Source organism: Symphalangus syndactylus, chromosome 19 (genome assembly GCF_028878055.3).
Source record: "Symphalangus syndactylus isolate Jambi chromosome 19, NHGRI_mSymSyn1-v2.1_pri, whole genome shotgun sequence".
In the NCBI taxonomy this organism is placed as follows: Eukaryota; Metazoa; Chordata; class Mammalia; order Primates; family Hylobatidae; genus Symphalangus; species Symphalangus syndactylus.
In genome coordinates this window covers 50036702-50057258 of record NC_072434.2, presented here as the reverse complement: position 1 = coordinate 50057258, position 20557 = coordinate 50036702, and the positions used below count along the sequence as shown (strand labels likewise).

The 20557-nt window shown below is 36.8% G+C and overlaps 1 protein-coding gene across 10 annotated transcripts in view; it reads right to left on the bottom strand.

Annotated features, from left to right (window-relative positions):
• Window positions 1–20557, bottom strand: part of DOCK7 (dedicator of cytokinesis 7) — a 246694-nt gene that overhangs the window by 203813 nt on the left and 22324 nt on the right. For all 10 annotated transcript variants that reach the window (XM_055235422.2, XM_055235423.2, XM_055235424.2 and 7 more), the window contains exons 2-4: window positions 13561–13666; window positions 4499–4674; window positions 4240–4308 (exon numbers count right to left, since the gene is read on the bottom strand). In XM_055235422.2, coding sequence (XP_055091397.1) covers window positions 4240–4308; window positions 4499–4674; window positions 13561–13666 — 351 coding nt within the window. The remainder of the gene's footprint in view (window positions 1–4239; window positions 4309–4498; window positions 4675–13560; window positions 13667–20557) is intronic.

The following is a 20557-nucleotide window of genomic DNA, read 5'->3' as shown; positions in this document are numbered from 1 at the left end:
AATATAGTAACATGAAAGTTATTAATTAGAAGCAGATATCTTAATCTTTAATGGAATGTTTCAAGTATCTTAATTTGTAAAGCTGCATATGTAAGCTGCTCTGATAAATCAGAATGACACTGAATTCTATCCTAAAAAAATTGACGATATGAAATTCAAGAAAGCAAAGAATGATTCATGATCAATACCCTCTTCTATGTCATCCTGTCCTCTAGTCAGTTGCTATGATAAGGCTCTAATAATTACCCATCAACCCCACAGACATCACCATTTTTCTGACTTGTTTCTTGGCATTCTCACTCTCATTTACGGTTCCAGCCACACTGTCCTCTTTACTCTTTGTTCCTTGAATATTTCTAGCATGCTTTCAATATGAAGCCTTAGCATGTATTGCTCTTCCCTCTGCCTAATAATAACATTCTTCCCCCAGATATTCACAGGGCTCACTTCCTTCAGGTCTCTGCTCAAAATCACCTTATCAGTAAGGCTTCCTCTGATTAATTATATAAAACAGAAGGTCGAGCATGGTGGCTCACACCTATAATCTCAATACTTAGGGAGGCTGAGGTAAGAGGATGGCTTGAGGCCAGGAACTCAAGGTAACAGAGAGAGACCTTGTCCCAAGCAAATAACTAAATAGAAACCAAAATAAATAATAAAATAAAATATTTGTCCCTCTTCTTGGCCCTCTCCACTTCACCCTACTTTTTCTCCACTTGACTCACCTAGATCATATCTAGTCTATATTTACCTGTGTTGGTTCACTGTCTACTGACGATCTCATCTCCCACTAGAATATAAACTCCATGAGGGTAGAGAGTTGGTTTTGTTCGCTGCTGTATCATCAGTCTTTAGTATAGTGCCTGGTACATATAAGACTCAATAAACACTAACTGAATAAATAAATAAATGAAGTACTTTTGTGTCCCTTTATCATACTGTGCTGAATCGTGGAAGAATTTTGTGGCTTTCAAAATTGACAAATGGGATCTAATTAAACTAAAGAGCTTCTGCACAGCAAAAGAAACTACCATCAGAGTGAACAGGCAACCTATAGAATGGGAGAAAATTTTTGCAATCCACTCATCTGACAAAGGGCTAATATCCACAATCTACAAAGAACTCAAACAAATTTACAAGAAAAAAACAACCCTATCAAAAAGTGGGCAAAGGATATGAACAGACACTTCTCAAAAGAAGACATTTAAGCAGCCAAAAGACACCTGAAAAAATGTTCATCATCACTGACCATCAGAGAAATGCAAATCAAAATCACAATGAGACACCATCTCACACCAGTTAGAATGGTGATCATTAAAAAGTCAGGAAACAACAGGTGCTGGAGAGGATGTGGAGAAATAGGAACACTTTTGCACTGTTGGTGGGACTGTAAACTAGTTCAACCACTGTGGAAAACAGTGTGACAATTCCTCAGGGATCTAGAACTAGAAATATCATTTGACCCAGCCATCCCATTACTGGGTATATACACAAAAGATTATAAATCATGCTGCTATAAAGACACATGCACACGTATGTTTACTGCGGCGCTGTTCACAATAGCAAAGACTTGGAACCAACCCAAATGTCCGTCAATGATAGACTGGATTAAGAAATAGATACACCATGGAATACTATGCAGCCATAAAAAATGATGAGTTCATGTCCTTTGTAGGGACATGGATGAAGCTGGAAACCATCATTCTCAGCAAACTATTGCAAGGACAAAAAACCAAACACTACATGTTCTCACTCATAGGTGGGAAATGAACAATGAGAACACCTGGAGACAGGAAGGGGAACATCACACACCGGGGCCTGTTGTGGGGTGGCGGGAGGGGGAGGGATAGCATTAGGGATATACCTAATGTAAATGACAAGTTAATGGGTGCAGCACACCAACATGACAAATGTATACATATGTAACAAACCTGCACGTTGTGCACATGTACCCTAGAACTTGAAGTATAATAAAAAAAAAAAAGAAAAAAAAGAAAAGTTTATTGCATGGCTCACAGACCTCCCTAGGGGGGGAGCCCGAAAAAAAAAAAAAAAAGAATTTTGTGGCTTCATCTTATAGCTATTTCACTTTTCAGCCACATCCACACTGCCATTAAGCCCATCTGTTGAGTTTGTAATATTTTTTTCACTAATCAAAATTTTTATTTCCAAAGATAACTAATTGATTTTTATATGGTTAAAATACCTTTCACATTTCTCATGCACATTATTCTCATGTATGAAGTGTATCCTTTACACTTATAGATCTTAATCTGTGTTCTATTAACTATTTCCTAAATTATTACTTCTTTTATTTGTAGTTGGATAATTCTATTTCAAGTGTATTGGTTTGCATCAAATACTTGGCAATTTTGGGTTCTATCTTAATTTTTTAATTTGTATCCCCCACATCTGTCTTAAACTACTGTATCTGCTTACCCCAGCCCATATCCAGTGGTTGTGGGGAAAGGGCAGATCACGCCACCAAACAAAGTCTGCCAGTACCTAGTCTTCTGGGTATGAGGATTCCTTCTTCCTCCAAGATGTGCTCACCCTGCGCGCTATCCTATTAGCCTAAGCCTCAACAATTACTGATCCTAAATAAATAAATAAATAAAGGCAGATATCTCTGCTGTCACTGTGCACACATGGTGGAAGAGGTTTAAAGTAACTACATATTTACCAAGTCTCCCTTTCCATTGCCTGCATTCACTGGTTCTGAGCTTAAAGCACTACTGAAGCTTTTGCATGTATCTTCTCCTTAGATTATTCTGTACTATAGTTTTCTCTTACATTCCAATCACACCTATCTTCTTTGTTTCAGAGATACCTCATAACTTCTAGTTCACCAAAAGTACTCCCTTTGGTCTTCCACTTACCAGTGCATATAATGTATAATATCTAGTATAATAGAAAAAAATAGGGGCTTTAGAATCTGATGCCCCTACATTCCAATCCTGACCACCCTATTTTTTGGTTTGTGGGATCTCAGAGAAGTTACTTAACTACTCTGAGCCTGAGCCACCTTATCTGTTAAAACCTTAAATGAGATGAGTGCAAAGTGCCCAATAAAATGCCCAGCACACAGTAAACCCATAAATGTTAATTCTCTTATCCTCTTGCCTAAACCAAGGTTAACAACCCTATGCTTAGAAGTAGCAGATTTCCATGATTCTGAGGTCAATATATTTTACAACTAACCTTTTTATTAAGGTTTCTGACTATAGGTTTCTAACATATATGCACAGAGGTAAAGACTTTTGAATTATCTGACAGAGAAACAGTATTCTTCAGTAATGTCTAAAATTTGGCTACCAGAATATTTATCAAAATTGTAAGTTCATAAAAACAGCTCTTCTATATAAAGGGCAGCAGACTGTGCTTTTATTAGGTCACACTGAAACTAAAAAGCATGTCAGCATTATCCCCCAGAGTGATATTTAGCACAAGGTAAAGCCTAGTGAAAGAAGACAGCCACGAGGGCAAAACAATAAGCAATGGATGTATCACTTTTGCTAGTGCTATTTTGCATAGATTATTTCATTTGTGAAAACTATAATGCCATATCAGAATTCTCCACTACTTCAATCATACCTCCTTTAGAAAAATCAAATAAGGTTAAGAAGATTCAGTATGAAGACCCTTCTCCATTATGCAAATTAGCAAATGATCATTGTGTAAATCAGTTTTATTATACTTCTTAATCTGACTTGTTATTGCACAGTTTATTAGGAAAATAAATTTTGGCTAGAACAAAACATTATTTTTTACAAATATTTACCTGATTGGATGTAGAGGTCAAAAACCTATAAATATTAGTTAGAAACAGCAGAGACCTTTCAAATAGCTTGGTCTGTAAAACTGCCTGCTAATTTTAACTTAGCTATTTAAGTTTCACTAAACTGGATTCTTTTTGAGAAATACAAATTATTCATCAATATCTACCCAATATTTCCTAAAAGAATTAGACCACAAAATCATTATCATACATTATTAGCTCTTAATGATTTATAATAATACAGAAATACTATTTTCCCATGAATTGTATTTTACAAAGAAAGTAAAAGTAATTACAGAACTCCTAAGGAGTAAATATCTATACACAAAAGTTCTTCTTTTGTTTCTTCAGCTATTTTGTTTAAATAAATTTTCAGGTCTCATAAACATTACGAATCTGCCTTAATCCATTTAGAAATCTTACTCAATATTTGTAAATGTTGTAATAAATATATAACTTACTTTCTGATGATAATTGCCCAGTCTTCTGTATAACTTCTTATACAGTCTCTAACATGTGGATCCATTTCACTATTTTAAAAAGGAAAATACATTTGTAATTTAGACGGGACAGCACTGATGTTCATTAATTTGGTTGCTACAATTGCTGTTTGTGTAATAGGAAATGATGATGCTACAAGAAATAGGCTCTAAATAAAATAATGGAAGGTAGCCTTTCTATAGTTCCTCTAAAGCCAAAAACAGGTCATTGTCTCCTTACCTTTCTTCAGGTACAGCTGAAACAAGAGTTCTGCAGTCCCGAGGACTATAAACAACTTCAATATCATCTGGAGGAAATTCAATCAAATCCCGTAAAGGCCCAGAATCCACAGCCAAAGGATGAGTAATGAGGTAATCTTCCAAATCCACTGGATCTACTGCTTCAGTAAGGGGCACCTTTGTAAAAAGGTGGGATAAGAGATGGGTAGAAAATAAGAGGTGAATGTAGTAATTTTAAAACTTAAGGCAAATAACTTATTTTTTTTAAATAAAAGCTTTTAATCTAGTTCTTTCTAAATTTTAACAGATATTCAAACAGATGCACTAAAGAAAACACAAAGTGTTACCCTTCTTGTACTACTTGATGTTTTGGGTCATACTCTCTTTAACGTCCTTGCTGACACTTTGCCCAGAACTCTCACATAAAAACACTAGTAAGAATTAACAATTTAATTCTACTTTACAGTTTACAAAGCACTCACTGCAAGGATTATTTTTGCTTTTTTATGTCTTTGGATATTAAAAAAAAGTAAGTTGCTACGTTTCTAAACAATACTCTTACTTTATTTCTTGTTTTTGTTGATTATCCTAGTAAAAACATATAATCAGACTGGGGTAGGCTAAAAAATGTCCCTCCAAAAATTCTCCACATCCTAACACATGGGCCCTGTACATGTCACCTTATATGGAAAAAAATAAAAAATAAGTCTTTGCACATGTAATTAAGGATCTTAAAACGGGAGTATTATGCTGGATTATCCAGGTGGTTTCTAAATGCAATCACATATATCCTCATGAGGAGACACAGGGAGATTAGGCTATACACAGAGAGAAAAAAAAGTTCTATAAAGATGAAAAAGAGAGAGATTTGAATATTCTGGCCTTAAAGATAGAAAAGATGTGATCACAAGTCAAGGAATGCCAAAGCCATCAGAATTTGGAAGAGACAAGGAACTGATACTCCACGAGAACATCTGAAGAAAGCACAGCCCTGCCAGTCCAGTGATACTGATTTCAGACTTTTGGCCTCTAGCACTGTGAGAGAATAAATTTCTTTTGTTTTAAGCCACCCAGTTTGTAGTACTTTGTTACAGTAGCCATACGAAAGGAATACACAGGCCCTATTAAAACTATACATTAATAATAATAAAAGACTGGTAGCATTCTTCAGCCAAGTTTTAACAAGATACTTTTTAATAAAATACCATACTTCTTATCTAGTTCGAAAAAGAAAAAAATATTCAGACAAACCTATAAAGGATACATAACAAATATGCTGTTATAGACCAGTGAAAATAAGAACATGTTATTTCTCAGGATAGTCATCTAGAATAAAAACACTGAAACCTGCCTCTGTGCAGGTGTACATTATTAAACAAAAGGTGCTTTAACCTATGCTTCTTTGGACTGAACTTTTTTTTTTCTTTTCTTTTTTTTTTTTTTGAGACGGTCTCTTCCTCTGTCATTCAGGCTGGAGTGCAATGGTGCAATTTCAGCTCACTGCAACCTTTGCTTCCTGGGCTCAAGGGATTCTCCCACCTTAGCCTCCCAAGTAGCTGGGACTACAGGCATGAGCCACCACACCTGGCTAATTTTTGTGTTTTTTTTTTTTTTTTGTAGAGACAGGGTCTCGCCATGTTGCCCAGGCTAATTTTGGAACTCCTGAGCTCAAGCAATCCGCCTGTTTCGGCCTCCCAAAGTGCTGGGATTACAGGTGTGAGCCACGGTGCCCAGCCTGGACTTAACATTTTAAAGATATTGAGTAAAATAATAAATAACACATCTTAAACACTCAAAAGATAGTAATTATTTATCAATATCAGTATAGGCTATCTCATTTAAACTTCCCACAAACCCTGTAAGTTAGATATAATTACTATTTCAATTATAGAAATAAGGGCATTTGTGGTAAAAAAAAAAAAAAAAAAAAAAAAAAAAAGTTAACCAACATCTGAAAATATAATAGCCACAAAATGGTAGAGCAGAAATTTGAAACTGGGTTTTCGAGCTCTAAAATTTTTTCTACGATTTTTTCTCTCATAAATCTTCTACCTTACCTATCCTATTAAGTACAAATTATACTATGATGTTCTTAACAAAGAAAAAGAAAGCAATCCAACAGGAAAAGAGAAATCTTCTTTAACCATTGTTATTAGAACTGGATATCCACATTTAAAAAATGAAACCCAATCTTTGTATCACAACATATACAAAAATTAAACTGAGATGGATCACAGACACAAACATACATGCTTAAAACTATAAAGCTATTTGAAGAAAACATAGCAAAATGTCCTTACAATTTGGGAGTAGGCCAAGTTTTCTTAGACATGAAAAAAGAATAATATAAAAGAAAAACTGGATTCATTAAAAGACACTGTTAAGAAAATGATGAACAAGTCACACTAAGAGAAAATATTTATAAAACATTTGATAAAGGACTAGTACTTAGAATATATGAAGAAGTCCTATATCTCAATAATTTTTTGAAAAGCCAAACCCTCAAACAAATAGGAAAAAATAAGGCACATAAAAAAGTGCTCAAACATCAAAAGTTACTAGGGGGTACTTTCCATTCTGGAAAGATGAAGTAGAAGTACTTTTCTCTATTCTTTCCACTAAGTACAACAGCCTAGATATTACATAGAAAACAAACCTAAGAAGACTCTGAAAGGTATAGAGAAAAAGGCTGGCCGGCAGGGACATCAGAACCCAGGGAATGGCATGACAGTTGAGTTACTTCAAAATTTCTTTTTGCCTTATACATTCCAGACTTAGAACTAGAAAAGCCCACAACCCAGAATACACCAAGAAGCCCTAGGAGTGGGAGGGCCGGGGGGTGGGGAGCCTGTTTTCCCCAGCCAAAAGATCAAGAAAGCAGCAGCCTGACAAAACAAAAAACATTTAGACTATAACGGCTCAAAGGCCAAGTGGGGAGCTAGATTTCTTCCCTCACAAAGCTGTAACAAGGCATCCCAACTCTCCCCACCAGGGTAGTATCAGAGAAGCACAAGTAGGGTGTTGGGATTTTCATATCTACCGAGCAATAATGAATCTCTTACTCCCATCGTGTCAGTAGAGACCACTAAGGGAATCTGGACATCAACTCCTATGAAGCAACAACATGGCTCCTCTTTCCTTTATCACTTAGGCACTGTCAGAGAAGGTCTAGTGGAGGGGAAGTACTTTCACCAATGCCTAGTGTAACAAGGCCACACACCCTTGGGTGTCAGTGGAGGCCATGTGAGGAACAGTAAGGAGCACTGCTACCCTTCCCAGCTAAATAGTGTGAGCTGTGGTCCAGTAGAAGTGGGAACTCTCCCTCCTGCTCAACAGTAAGTAACAAGGAGTCCTTCCCCTCCTTGTATACCAAAAGAAGACAAATAAGAAATCTGAACTTCTACTCGGTCTGGCCAAAACAAGATAGCATCCACCTATAACTAGAGCAATATCAAAGAAAGCCAGCTAAAATATGTTTAAATAAGACCTAGAAATTAACAACATAAGACCCAAAAGGTCCAAGTTCCAATAAAAAAATCTGTCATCATACTAAGAATGTGGAAAATCTTAACTCTAATTAAAAAGACAACCTATAGATGTTAATGCCAAGATAAGTGATCTTAGCATTACCTGACAAAGATTTCAAGGCAAACATCAGAAAAATAATACAACAGCAATTGTAAACACTCTTAAAATAAATGAAAAACCAGAAACTCTCTGTAAAGAAACAAAGTCTTGGCAAAGAAACAGAAGATATAAAGAACTAAATGGAAATTTTAGAACTGAAAATTCAACAGACAAATTCAATAGCAGAAAAGAGGGGACAGAGGAGGTAAAAATCGGTTACCTTGAAGAAAGAAAAATAGAAATTATCCAATCTGAACAGCATTAAAAGAAAAACAGAGTGAAAAATCAAAACAAAACAAAAACAAAAATAAAAAGCATCTTCAGGGACAAACTACACTAAAATATCCAATACTGGCATCACCAGAGTCCTAGAAAGTGAGAAAAAAGAAGGCAGGGCTGAAATATATCTGAAAAAACAATGGCTGAAAACTTCTGAATTTCATAAAAAGACATAAGCCTACAGACTCAAGAAGCTAAGCAAACCTTAAACAGGATAAACCCAAAGAAATATGCACCATGACACAGCAACCAAATTTAGACAAAAAAAAAAAAGAAAAAGAAAAAAGAAAGGCCAGGTGCAGTGGCTCACACCTGTAATCCTAGCACTTTCGGAGGCAGAGGCGGGCAGATCACCTGAGGTTAGGAGTTCGAGACCAGCCTGGTGAACATGGCGAAACCCCCCGTCTTTACTAAAAATATAAAAATTAGCCAGGCGTGGTGATGGGCACGTATAATCCCAGCTACTCGGGAGGCTGCGGCATGAGAAATCGCTTGAATCTGCCTCCAGGAGGCAGAGGTTGCAGTGAGCCAAGATTGCACCACTGCACTCCAGTCCGGGAGACAGAGCGAGACTCAGTCTCCAAAATAAAATAAAATAAAACAAAATCTTGAAAGCAGTGAGGAGAAAATGACACCTTACCTCTAGGAGGAAAAAAATTCAACTTAGATTTCTCATAAAAAATCATGGCAGTCAAAAGAAAGTGGCAGAATATTTTTCAAGTGCTGAAAGAAAATAACTGACCACCTGGAATTTTAGATCCTGTAAATATCCTTGAAGAATGAAGGGGAAGGCCGGGCGCAGTAGCTCATGGCTGTAATCCCAGCACTTTGGGAGGCCAAGGCAGGTGGATCGACTGAGCTCAGGAGTTCAAGGCCAGCCTGGGAAACATGGCAAAACCTCAACTATACCAAAAATACATAAAAAAATTAGCCAGGCATGGTGGCATGCACCTGTGGTCCCAGCTACTCTGATGGGTGAGGTGGGAGAATTACTTGAGCCTGGGAGGCAGAGGTTGCAGTAAGCTGAGATTGCACCACTACACTCCACCCTGGGTGACGGAGTGAGACCCCTGTCTCAAAAGAAAAAAAAAAAAAATGAAGGGGAAATCAAGACATACTCCAATAAAGAAAAACTAAGAGACTCTGTCACCAGCAGATCTATTCTAAAAGAATGGCTAAAATAAATTCCTTAAACCAAAAGAAAATAATAAAAGGTATCTGGAAATATAATAAAAGATATCTGGAAATATCAGGAAGGAAAAACAAACACAGCATGAGCAAAAAATATAGGTAAATACAATAGACTTTCCTTTTCCTCTTGACTTTTCTAAATTGTCCAGTATGATTCTAAGCATTTATAGAAAAATGTTTAAGACAATTATATATAGGAGAGGGTAAAGAGATGTAAAAATAGGTAAGGTTTCTACACTTTACTCAAACTGGTAATATATCAACACCAATACTGTGATAAGTCATGGATATAACACAATACCTTGTACAGCCACTAAAAAAGCTATACAAAGAGATACTCTCCACAATACTATAAATCAAAATGGAATTCTAAAAAATGTTTAGGTAACCCCAGAGAAGTAGAAAAAAGAAAACAGAGAGACGAAAAATAGAGAATAAACAAAAATAAAATGGTAGATTTAAACCCTAACAGAGTAACAACATTAAATTACAAATTTATACATTGTAGTAAATTACAAATTTATACATTGTAGTATAAATGTAAATGTAAACAGTGAGAGATTAGCAGAATGGACTTAAAAATATGACCTAACAATGTGGTATCTACAAATAACTCACTTCAAATAACACAACATAGGTAGGTTGAAAATAGAAGTATGGAAAAAGATATACCAGGCGACCATTATTCAAAAGAAAGCCGGAGTGGCCAAGTTAATAAGGAAAAACACAGACTTCAGAGCAAAGAACAGTACCAAATAGAGACGGACATTACCTTCATTATAAAAGGAATGACCCAAGAGGACATAGCAATCTTATATGTGTATGTACTAAATAACAGAGCTATAAAGTAGGTGTAGCAAAAACTGATTGAACTGAAAGAAGAAATAAGAAATAAGACATATCACAATTATACTTGCAGAATTCAAGAGATCTCTTTTCTGCAGATTCTAGAAAATCAACAAAGATATAGTATAATTCAAAACCACCATCAACCAATAGATCTAACTGACATTTATAGAACCCTCCACCCGATGACAACAGAATATACATTCTTTACCAAGGTCCCAAAAGTACACACCAAGACAGACCATACTCTGACCCATAAAACAAACTTCAACAAATTTAAAAGAACTGAAATCAGACAGAATGTGTTCTCTGACTATAATAGAATCAAACTAGAAAGTGGCAACAGAAAGATAATAGGAAAATCTTCAAACACTTAGAAATTAAACATACTTCTAAATAATCCATGAGTTACAAAAGTCTGAAAATGAAATGAAAAAATACATTGAACTAAATGAAAATACAACATAAAATTTGCAGATAGGGAAATGTAAACCAAAAATATAAGTGAGATACCACTTGGTACCCATTAGAATGGCTATTTTTTTAAAATGGTTAATAACAAGTGTGGACAATAATATGGAGAAATTTGAACCCTTGTGCATTGATGGTGGAAATGTAAAATGATACAGTTGCTAAGAAAACCAGATTGGTGGTTCCTCAAAAAGTATACAATAAACACAGAACTACTCTATGATCTAGCAATTCCAGTTCTAGGTATATGCCCAAAAGAACTGAAAACAGTGACTCAAAAAGCTAATTGTACTCTCATGTTCATAGCAGCATTATTTACAATAGCCAAAAGTTTGCAAACAAACCCAATATCCATCAAAATTAATGAATAAACAAAATGTGACATATACATACAATGGAGTACTATTCAGCCTTAAAAAGGAATTAAATCAGCCAGGCATGGTGGCTCACGTATGTAATCCCAACACTTTGGGAGGCCAAAGAGAATCACTTGAGCCCAGGAGTTCAAGACCAGCCTAGGCAACATAGTGAGAACCTGTCTCTATAAAAAATACAAAAATTAGCCAGGTATGATGGCATGCGCCTGTAGTCCCAACTACTCAGGAGGCTGATATGGGAGGATCACTTGAGCCTGGAAGGTCAAGGCTGTAGTGAGCTATGATGGTACCACGGTACTCAGCCTGGATGATAAAACAAGAACCTGTCTGAAAAAAAAAAAAAAAAGATACAGGCTACAACCTGAATAAATCTTTAAAACATTCTGCTAAGTAAAATAAGCTAGACACAAAAGGACAAATATTGTATGATTCCACTAACATCAGGTACACAGAAGAGGCAAATTCATAAAAGCAGGAAAGAGAATATATTATCAGGAGTTGGGAAGGGGGGAAAATGGGAAGTTATTGTTTCATGGGTACAGGGTTTCAGTTTGGGATAATAAAAAAGTTCTGGAGATAAATAGTGGTGATGGTTGTACAATACTGTAAATGTACTTAATGCCAGTGAATTGTATAAATAAAACTGGTTAGAATGGTAAATTTTATGTTATGTATATTTTACCACTATACCTATTATGTATACAAATATAGCATGTAAGTATATTATACATATATAAATATTTTTTAAATTCAATTTTTTTTTCTAATTCAGCGTTTTTTGCCCAGATATTATTTCTAGGGCAGTATACAGCTCAGAATTTAAAATGTCACAAATAAATACTCAGTGAAAATAATGACAAAACCTGGGAAGTCACTACCTATGTCTAATCCAGTGGGTTCATGGATTCTAGGTCTTGGTGATGTGGAAGGACAATTGGAGTCAGGGTACCAGAACAAGAAGGCCATAAGGCCATAAAGATAAGAGGTGGTGATCAGAGAGTGGGAAGCGTAAAACTAAGATTACATGTGGGTTATGGTTATTCATAATGACAAAAATCTAAGGTCTGATTATAGAAATTTTGAGTAGTTAAGGTGTAATTCAGGATGCAAAATAATACCACTGGAAGAGAGGCGTTCAAGACACCAAGAGCATTTTGGAAGGATTATCTCCATGTACACTGAAATCAGCCAAAAATCCATATATTCTAAAATTTCTCCAATTAGCATGTTACTGTAATTAAAAGTAAACTTCATGTTTTCAAATTTCAGTAACACAAACATTATAAATATATCATTATAAGTCAATCAAACTGTTATTTCCCAGTTTGTTCAATAACAGGTACCCTTTCACAGCTAAATGGAAAATGCTAATCTATAACTCCACCCTATCATGCTTATTTGCTTTTTTTAGTTTTCCACAGCATTTTGTAAAAATGGCCTTTAATTTTAAGACAAATGGAGGTATGTTTTTAATTCATATTTCTAACATAATAAATATTAGTTTTTATCAAAACTGAATTTCCTCATGCCAGCTTCTTTAATAAGAGAACATTTATGTCTCTGACACAGTACTGGGCTTACAGTAATAATTCAATAAATATAAATTCATTTATCTTAAAGGGGACAGATAATACTACAAATCCAAATAATTTACTTCGGTGCTTGTTTCTAGACTAGATTCCTAAATTTTCACATAATGAATCACCTTCAGTCTTTAAAAATTCTAGGGCTGGACGTGGTGGCTCACACCTGTAATCCCAGCAATTTGGGAGGCCGAGGAGGGTGGATCACAAGGTCAGGAGTTCGAGACCAGCCTGGCCAATATGGTAAAACCCCGTCTCTACTAAAAATACAAAAATTAGCTGGGCATGGTGGCACATGCCTGTAGTCCCAGCTACTCGGGAGGCTAAGGCAAGAGAATCGCTGAAACCCAGGAGGCGGAGGTTGCAGTGAGCCGAGAACGCGCCACTGCACTCCAGCCTGGGCGACAGAGTGAGACTCGGTCTCAAAAAAAGAAGAAAAAAAGTTCTACATGTAAAATTCCAGAATTGATTAAATCCTGACTGTAAAGTTTCAGAGTTGGCTAGGAAACTAGCAATTCTATAACACCCCCTAAACATCCTCTCCCAACTCAGATTTCAACAAAATGAGGTAACAAGTAAGGTTATGAGACTAATGATAGAACCCAATTAGCTCTTATCTTTCCACTATTTTTTCATGGCCTAGTCAGTCATACACCAATAACATACTATATTTTGAATATGTTACTTACTGTGGTGTGATGGGATATATTGCCAACAATATTAAGGTTTTTGAGCAGTTGGGGAGAACCACTATATTGTCCGGAGATCTGCTTCCTAACTTCAGCTGCCACCGTTCTATAATGAAGAAAGCAAAAACATTATACGCATTACTAAAAAAAAAGCTAAACTAGTTTAAAATGGAGGGAAGTTAAATACATTAAAGATTCATTTAAAGAAAAAAATCTCGGCATAACAATAAGGCTATAATTCATAAAATATTTTAGGAAATACTTTTCTAGTTTATAATTACATTACAACATCTTATGTTGATGTAGGGTACGAGAGTGACAGACAACCTATATGAGGTTTTTTTAATATGGCATTTTAGGGAACACACTTTGGCCTACAATAGAGCTGGAACTATAGAACTGGCTCTATAGTTGGGAGCTATAAAAAGATGTGTATATTAAAATGTATATACTTTAAAGTATATACTTAAAATGTATATACTTTAAAGTATATACTTAAAATGTATATTAAATTAAAATATATATACTTTAAAGTATAAGAATTAAGAATAAAAAACTTTAGAGTGTTTTCAAGCTAATGATTTAATTCAGAGCCCTGACCATCTTGGTCCCCTTTAGAGTTTCCAGCTGAGTTTCAAGATAATCTCATTTTCCTAAAAGTATCCAGATTTAAGATATAATCTTTTCTCCTACTTCTTCTCTTTAATTCCTCCTTCCTTCTTTCATATTCAATCATTTCACACACATTTACTGAGCATTGTTATGAGCCAACTATACAATTAGAAATGTTTACACAAAAATAAGAGTTATCATTCTTTAGGGCTTAAGATACTGAATTAGCTCAACCTTTTTTAAGTAGTTGACTTGAGGTACTTTATATATTTGTGTTTTAAAAGGCTAGCTTCCTATTCATAATTGCCAAACCTTGGAAGCATCAAGCTATCCTTCAGTGGGTGACTGGATAAACAAACTGTGTTACATCTATACAATGAAGTATTATTCAATGATAAAAAGAAATGAGTTATCAAGCCATGAAAGACATAGAGGAACCTTAAAAGAATATTGCTAAGTGAAAGAAGCCAATCTGTATGATTCCAACTATATTTTATTTGGAAAAAGGCAAAACTATGGAAGACAGTAAAAAGACCAGTGGTTGTCAGGGGCTAGAGTGGGGACAAGAAAGGAAGAATGAATAAGTAGAAATAGGGTGATATGGTTTAACTGTGTCCCCACCCAAATCTCATCTTGAATTATAGCTCCCATAATTCCTATGTGTTGTGGGAGGGTCCCTGTGAGAGAAAACTGAATCATGGGGGCAGTTTCCCCCATACTGTTCTCGTGGTAGTGAAGAAGTCTCATGAGATCTCATGGTTTTATAAGGGGTTTCCCCTTTTGCTTGGCTCTCATTCTCTCTTGCCAGCCATCATGTAAGATGTCCCTCTGCTCCTCCTTCATCTTCTGCCATGATTGTGAGGCCTCCCCAGCCATGTGGAACTATGAGTCCATTAAACCACTTTCCTTTATGAATTACCCAGTCTCGGATATATCTTTATTAGCAGCATGAGAAAAAAACTCCTACACGGGATGTTTCAGACAATGAAACTATTCTGTATGAAACGGTAATAGTGGATACATGTCATTATATATTTGTCAAAATTCATTGAATGTACAACACAGTGAACCCTACTTAATCTATGGATTTTAGTTAATAATAATGTACATCAATATTGGCTCATCAATTATAACAAATGTACCACACTAATGCAAGATGCTAACTGGAGAAATTTGGGAGAGAAGAGAGGATGTATAAGAACTTTCCATACTTTCCATTCATTTTTCTGTAAACCTAAAACCACCCTTCCCAAAAAAAGTCTACTAGTTTAAAAAAAAAAAAAACAAGTTAATGACAAGGGAGGAAGAAAACAGCACCAAAGCACCAAGAAAACAATTAGAGGTTAGAGCTGAAATCTGGAGAGAGAATGAAATCTTTGAGAGGGAGAACAGATTCAGGAGAGGGCAAAGGGCGAATTATGTAATCCTTTGTCTGAAAAGACAGGAACATTCGCTTCGGTTTAGGACTTCATTAGGGTTTTACTTATTTATTTATTTGAAACAGAGTCTCACTGTTGCCCATGCTGGAGTGCAGTGGTGCCATCTCGGCTCACCAAAACCTCTGCCTTCTAGGTTCAAGCGATTCTCCTGCCTCAGCCTCCCAAGCGGCTGGAATTACAGGTGTGCACCGCCATGCCCAGCTAATTTTTTTGTATTTTTAGTAGAGACGGGGCTTCACCATGTCGACCAGGCTGGTCTTGAACTCCTGACCTCAGGTGATCCACCCACCTTGGTCTCCCGAAGTGCTAGGATTACAGGCATGAGCCAACATGCCTAGTCTCATTAGGGATTTTAATGAAGCCTATATAATGTGAGTATTCATTATGATGTTTAGCTTGAAGTCCTTACATATCCTGATCCTCTCATCAAAGCTGAGATGAGAATATGTAAAAGCCTTTTAAAAGACACAAAATAGGCCAGGCACTGTGGCTCACGCCTGTAATCCCAGCACTTTAGGAGGCCGAGGCCAGCGGACCACGAGGTCAAGAAATCGGGACCATCTTGGCCAACATGGTGAAACCCCGTCTCTACTAAAAATACAAAAATTAGCCAGGCGTGGTGGTGCCTTGGCTGTAGTCCCAGCTACTTGGGAGGCTGAGGCAGGAGAATCGCTTGAACCTGGGAGGTGGAGAGGTTGCAGTGAGCCTAGATCACGTGACGGCACTCCAGCCTAGGTGACACAGCAAGGCTCCATTTCAAAAATAAATAAATAAATAGGCTGGGCGCAGTGGCTCACGCCTGTAATCCCAGCACTTTGGGAGGCCAAGGCAGGCGAATTGCCTGAGGTCAAGAGTTCGTGACCAGTCTGGCCAACATGGTGAAACCACGTCTCTACGAAAAATAAAAAAAAATTAGCCAGATGTGGTGGCAGGCGCCTGTAATCCCAGCTACTCGGGAGGCTGAGGCAGGGGAATTGCTTGAACCAGGGAGCTGGAGGTTGCAGTGAGCCGAGATCATGCCACTACACTCCAGCCTGGGCAACAGAGCGAGACTCCGTCTCAAAAAAATAAAATAAATAAATAAATAACAACAGACTAAAGAAAAACAACATTGTACCACCTACTAAGTATTTGTGCCAAAAAATGTTTAACCTGAAACAAATCAAACCTTTACATCTAACTTCCAGTTTATGGGAAATACAGAGAACAGTGTAACCATACTACTGCAAGGAAGCCATCGCACGAAAACTAGAAGCAGGTCATGCCATGTGCCAAAATCTCTTACGGGTCAATGTGGTGGATAAATTAAAAAGTAAAGGCAGTGGACTAAGTTTTAGTGTAAAAAAGACTTAAGACTAAAAGGCAAAGTCTATTTAAGAGGGTGGAAAAACAGATTTATGAGATATAACCAAATGCAACATATGGTTACTACTGGATCCTGATTTGAACAAACCAGCTGTAAAATATATTTTGGGGGATGAGAAATTTGAACATGGGCAAGGTAATACATAAGAGTTATTAGGGGTTTTTTAAAAATGTTTTTACTGTGTGGAAAGCAGCATATAGTAAAATGTCCTCATATTAATATTTTAGAGATGCAAATGATGTTTGTAATTTAGCTTAAAAGTCTTCAGTTGGAGGCTTCAGCAGTGGCTCATGCCTGTAATTCCAGCACTTTGGGAGGTCCAGGCAGGAGGATCGCTTGAGCCCAGAAATTTGAGAACAGCCTGGGCAACATGGCAAAACCCTGTCTCTACTAAAAATACAAAAAATTAGCCAGGAGTCATAGTGTGTACCTGTAGTCCTAGCTACTTGGGAGGCTGAGGCAGGAGGACTAGCTACTTGGGAGGCTGAAGCAGGAGGACAGCTTGAGCCCAGGAGGTCAAGGCTACAGTAAGCCTTAATTGTACCACTGCACTCCAGCCTGGGCAATAAAGTGAGACCTTGCCTCAAAAAAAAAACTGGCCATCAGAGAAATGCAAATCAAAACCACAGTGAGATATCATCTCACACCAGTTAGAATGGCCATCATTAAAAAGTCAGGAAACAACAGGTGCTGGAGAGGATGTGGAGAAATAGGAACACTTTTACACTGTTGGTGGGACTGTAAACTAGTTCAACCATTGTGGAAGTCAGTGTGGCGATTCCTCAGGGATCTCGAACTAGAAATACCATTTGACCCAGCCATCCCATTACTGGGTATATACCCAAAGGACTATAAATCATGCTGCTATAAAGACACATGCACACGTATGTTTATTGCGGCACTATTCACAATAGCAAAGAGTTGGAACCAACCCAAATGTCCAACAACGATAGACTGGATTAAGAAAATGTGGCACATATACACCATGGAATACTATGCAGCCATAAAAAATGATGAGTTCGTGTCCTTTGTAGGGACATGGATGAAACTGGAAAACATCATTCTCAGTAAACTATCGCAAGGACAAAAAACCAAACACCGCATGTTCTCACTCATAGGTGGGAACTGAACAATGAGAACTCATGGACACAGAAAGGGGAACATCACACTCCGGGGACTGTTGTGGGGTGGGGGGAGGGGGGAGGGACAGCATTAGGAGATACACCTAATGCTAAATGACGAGTTAATGGGTGCAGGAAATCAACATGGCACATGGATACATATGTAACAAACCTGCACATTGTGCACATGTACCCTAAAACCCTAAAGTATAATAAAAAAAAAATAAATCATGCTGCTATAAAGAAAAAAAAAAAAAGGCTTCAGTTATTATTATTCTGCCTTAGTGGAGAAACTAACAAGTCAAATATGAAGTAAGATGGGGCAAATAAACTTCAAGAGGTATGTATATCACATCCTCCATAAAGCCCTACCTGATTCTTTCTGTTCCATACAACTGAGTGTCTAAATCTGTTTGGACACTCCTCCCTATGCTTTCAAAGCACCCTGTGCTTACCTGCATACATTCAAGGAAAAGGAGCTTGCAGGAGACAAATTCAGACAAGCAGCAGACTAGCCACTGACTGCTTTCTATTGTTGAATAAGAACCTTGCCTTGCTAATTGAGTTTGATTTCAGTAGTGGGAAAGCCCAATGTTTCTAAGCACTCTCTTTCATAGAAGCATGTAAGTTGAAAAGGTTTCTATGGAACAGTAGTCATGCAACCCGTAAGTATAAAAGTATGGTGGGAGGAAAAGAGTACAGTGAAGTAACAAGAATTTGGCTTCTCAGGTCTGACACACTACTTCTTCAGAAGCACCTCTGCAACCTCCTTGAGGAATAGACAAGAAAACTTCACCTCTGATTGGGCTACTCTACGCTGTCTCTTACTTGGTATAAATGTCCCAAAACGGGTTCATTTCTGCCATTCAAGAAATTACATGTTTTCGCCGGGCGCGGTGGCTCACGCTTGTAATCCCAGCACTTTGGGAGGCCGAGGCGGGCGGATCATGAGGTCAGGAGATCGAGACCACGGTGAAACCCCGTCTCTACTAAAAAATACAAAAAATTAGCTGGGCGTGGTGGCAGGCACCTGTAGTCCCAGCTACTCGGAGAGGCTGAGGCAGGAGAATGGCGTGAACCCGGGAGGCGGAGCTTGCAGTGAGCCGAGATTGCGCCACTGCACTCCAGCCTGGGCGACAGAGCAAGACTCCGTCTCAAAAAAAAAAAAAAAAAAAAAAAAAGAAATTACATGTTTTCAAACTCTAGTGGCATTTTTCTATCTCATTGTGATAATCAAACAATACCAAAGTCACAGCACCTACCAAATTGTTTTGAAATCTGTTTACCTATCTCCTTACAAGGAATTAAGCAATTAAAAGTCAAAACTTCATCTTATCTCTAGCAGAATGCCCAGCACATACAAAGTGCTTACCCAGTGTTTACAGAGCTAAAGTGAAAAACACAGGAATAGAAAAGAAAAATTCATAATTCCTTCCCCAGAAAAGTAATTGAGTAAGAATGCTTGAATGGAACAACTTATGAGAGCTCCTTCGGGGCAGGGACCATATCTTATTAATCGTTATATCCTCAAAGTCTAAGACAATGGGGAGAGAGAGAGAAATGGAGAAGCAGATATAAGAATTTATAGAGAGGAAAAAAGAGAGATACGGAATAAGAATGAACTTAGAGACTACCTAGTACTTTCAAAACACCTTTTAGAGTAAACCAATTCATAAGTGATGTTGGTTTCTAATTGATTAAAAGGAAAGAAAAAAAGTATGCCTTCTTATCTATTATTGTCAAATAGAAAAACATTTGCAGGGGAAAAATAGTCTCAGTCTAGTTAAGATCATTATTATCATCTTTGTAATCTGGTAAAGTAAAAAAACTACTACCAAAACACAATACTCTCCTATTCTGTATGAAACTTTTTTAAAAACAATTTTTTTTAACAGGATATATAATCTGTTTGCTTATCTCAAAATAGTCTCTAAGGTGTCTTTAACATACCTGCAAAGGGCTGGTTAAAGAATTACTTTCAAGCTCTACTATTACATAAAGTTACTATGAGAAGCGGAGGAAATAAGATTTTCCAAAATGAAGGCAAAAAAAAAAAACCTGATACAAGAAATCTTTTAAATAAATAAATAAATGGCATTACAAAATGCAAACTTAGGAAGAAAAAATTTCAAACTTCACAAAGAGGTGAAAATAAAAGGTCCATCTCTCTGCCATCTCCAATCCCCAATCCCCAGTCTTATTCCCCAGATGTAACTAGTTAATATTTTCTTGGTATCCTTCAAGAAATATATGTGTATCTATCATTATATATATAAGAAATCCTTATTTTTAATGTCCACACATGACATCATACAATAATCATTTATTGATACTGTACATTATACAATATATATTAGAAATCTTTCCATATTGGCAAATAAAACTAATAAAACTAGCAACATTTGTCAGGCACTTACAATGTGTCACATACTGTGCAAAGTGTTATTTTTGTTACACCT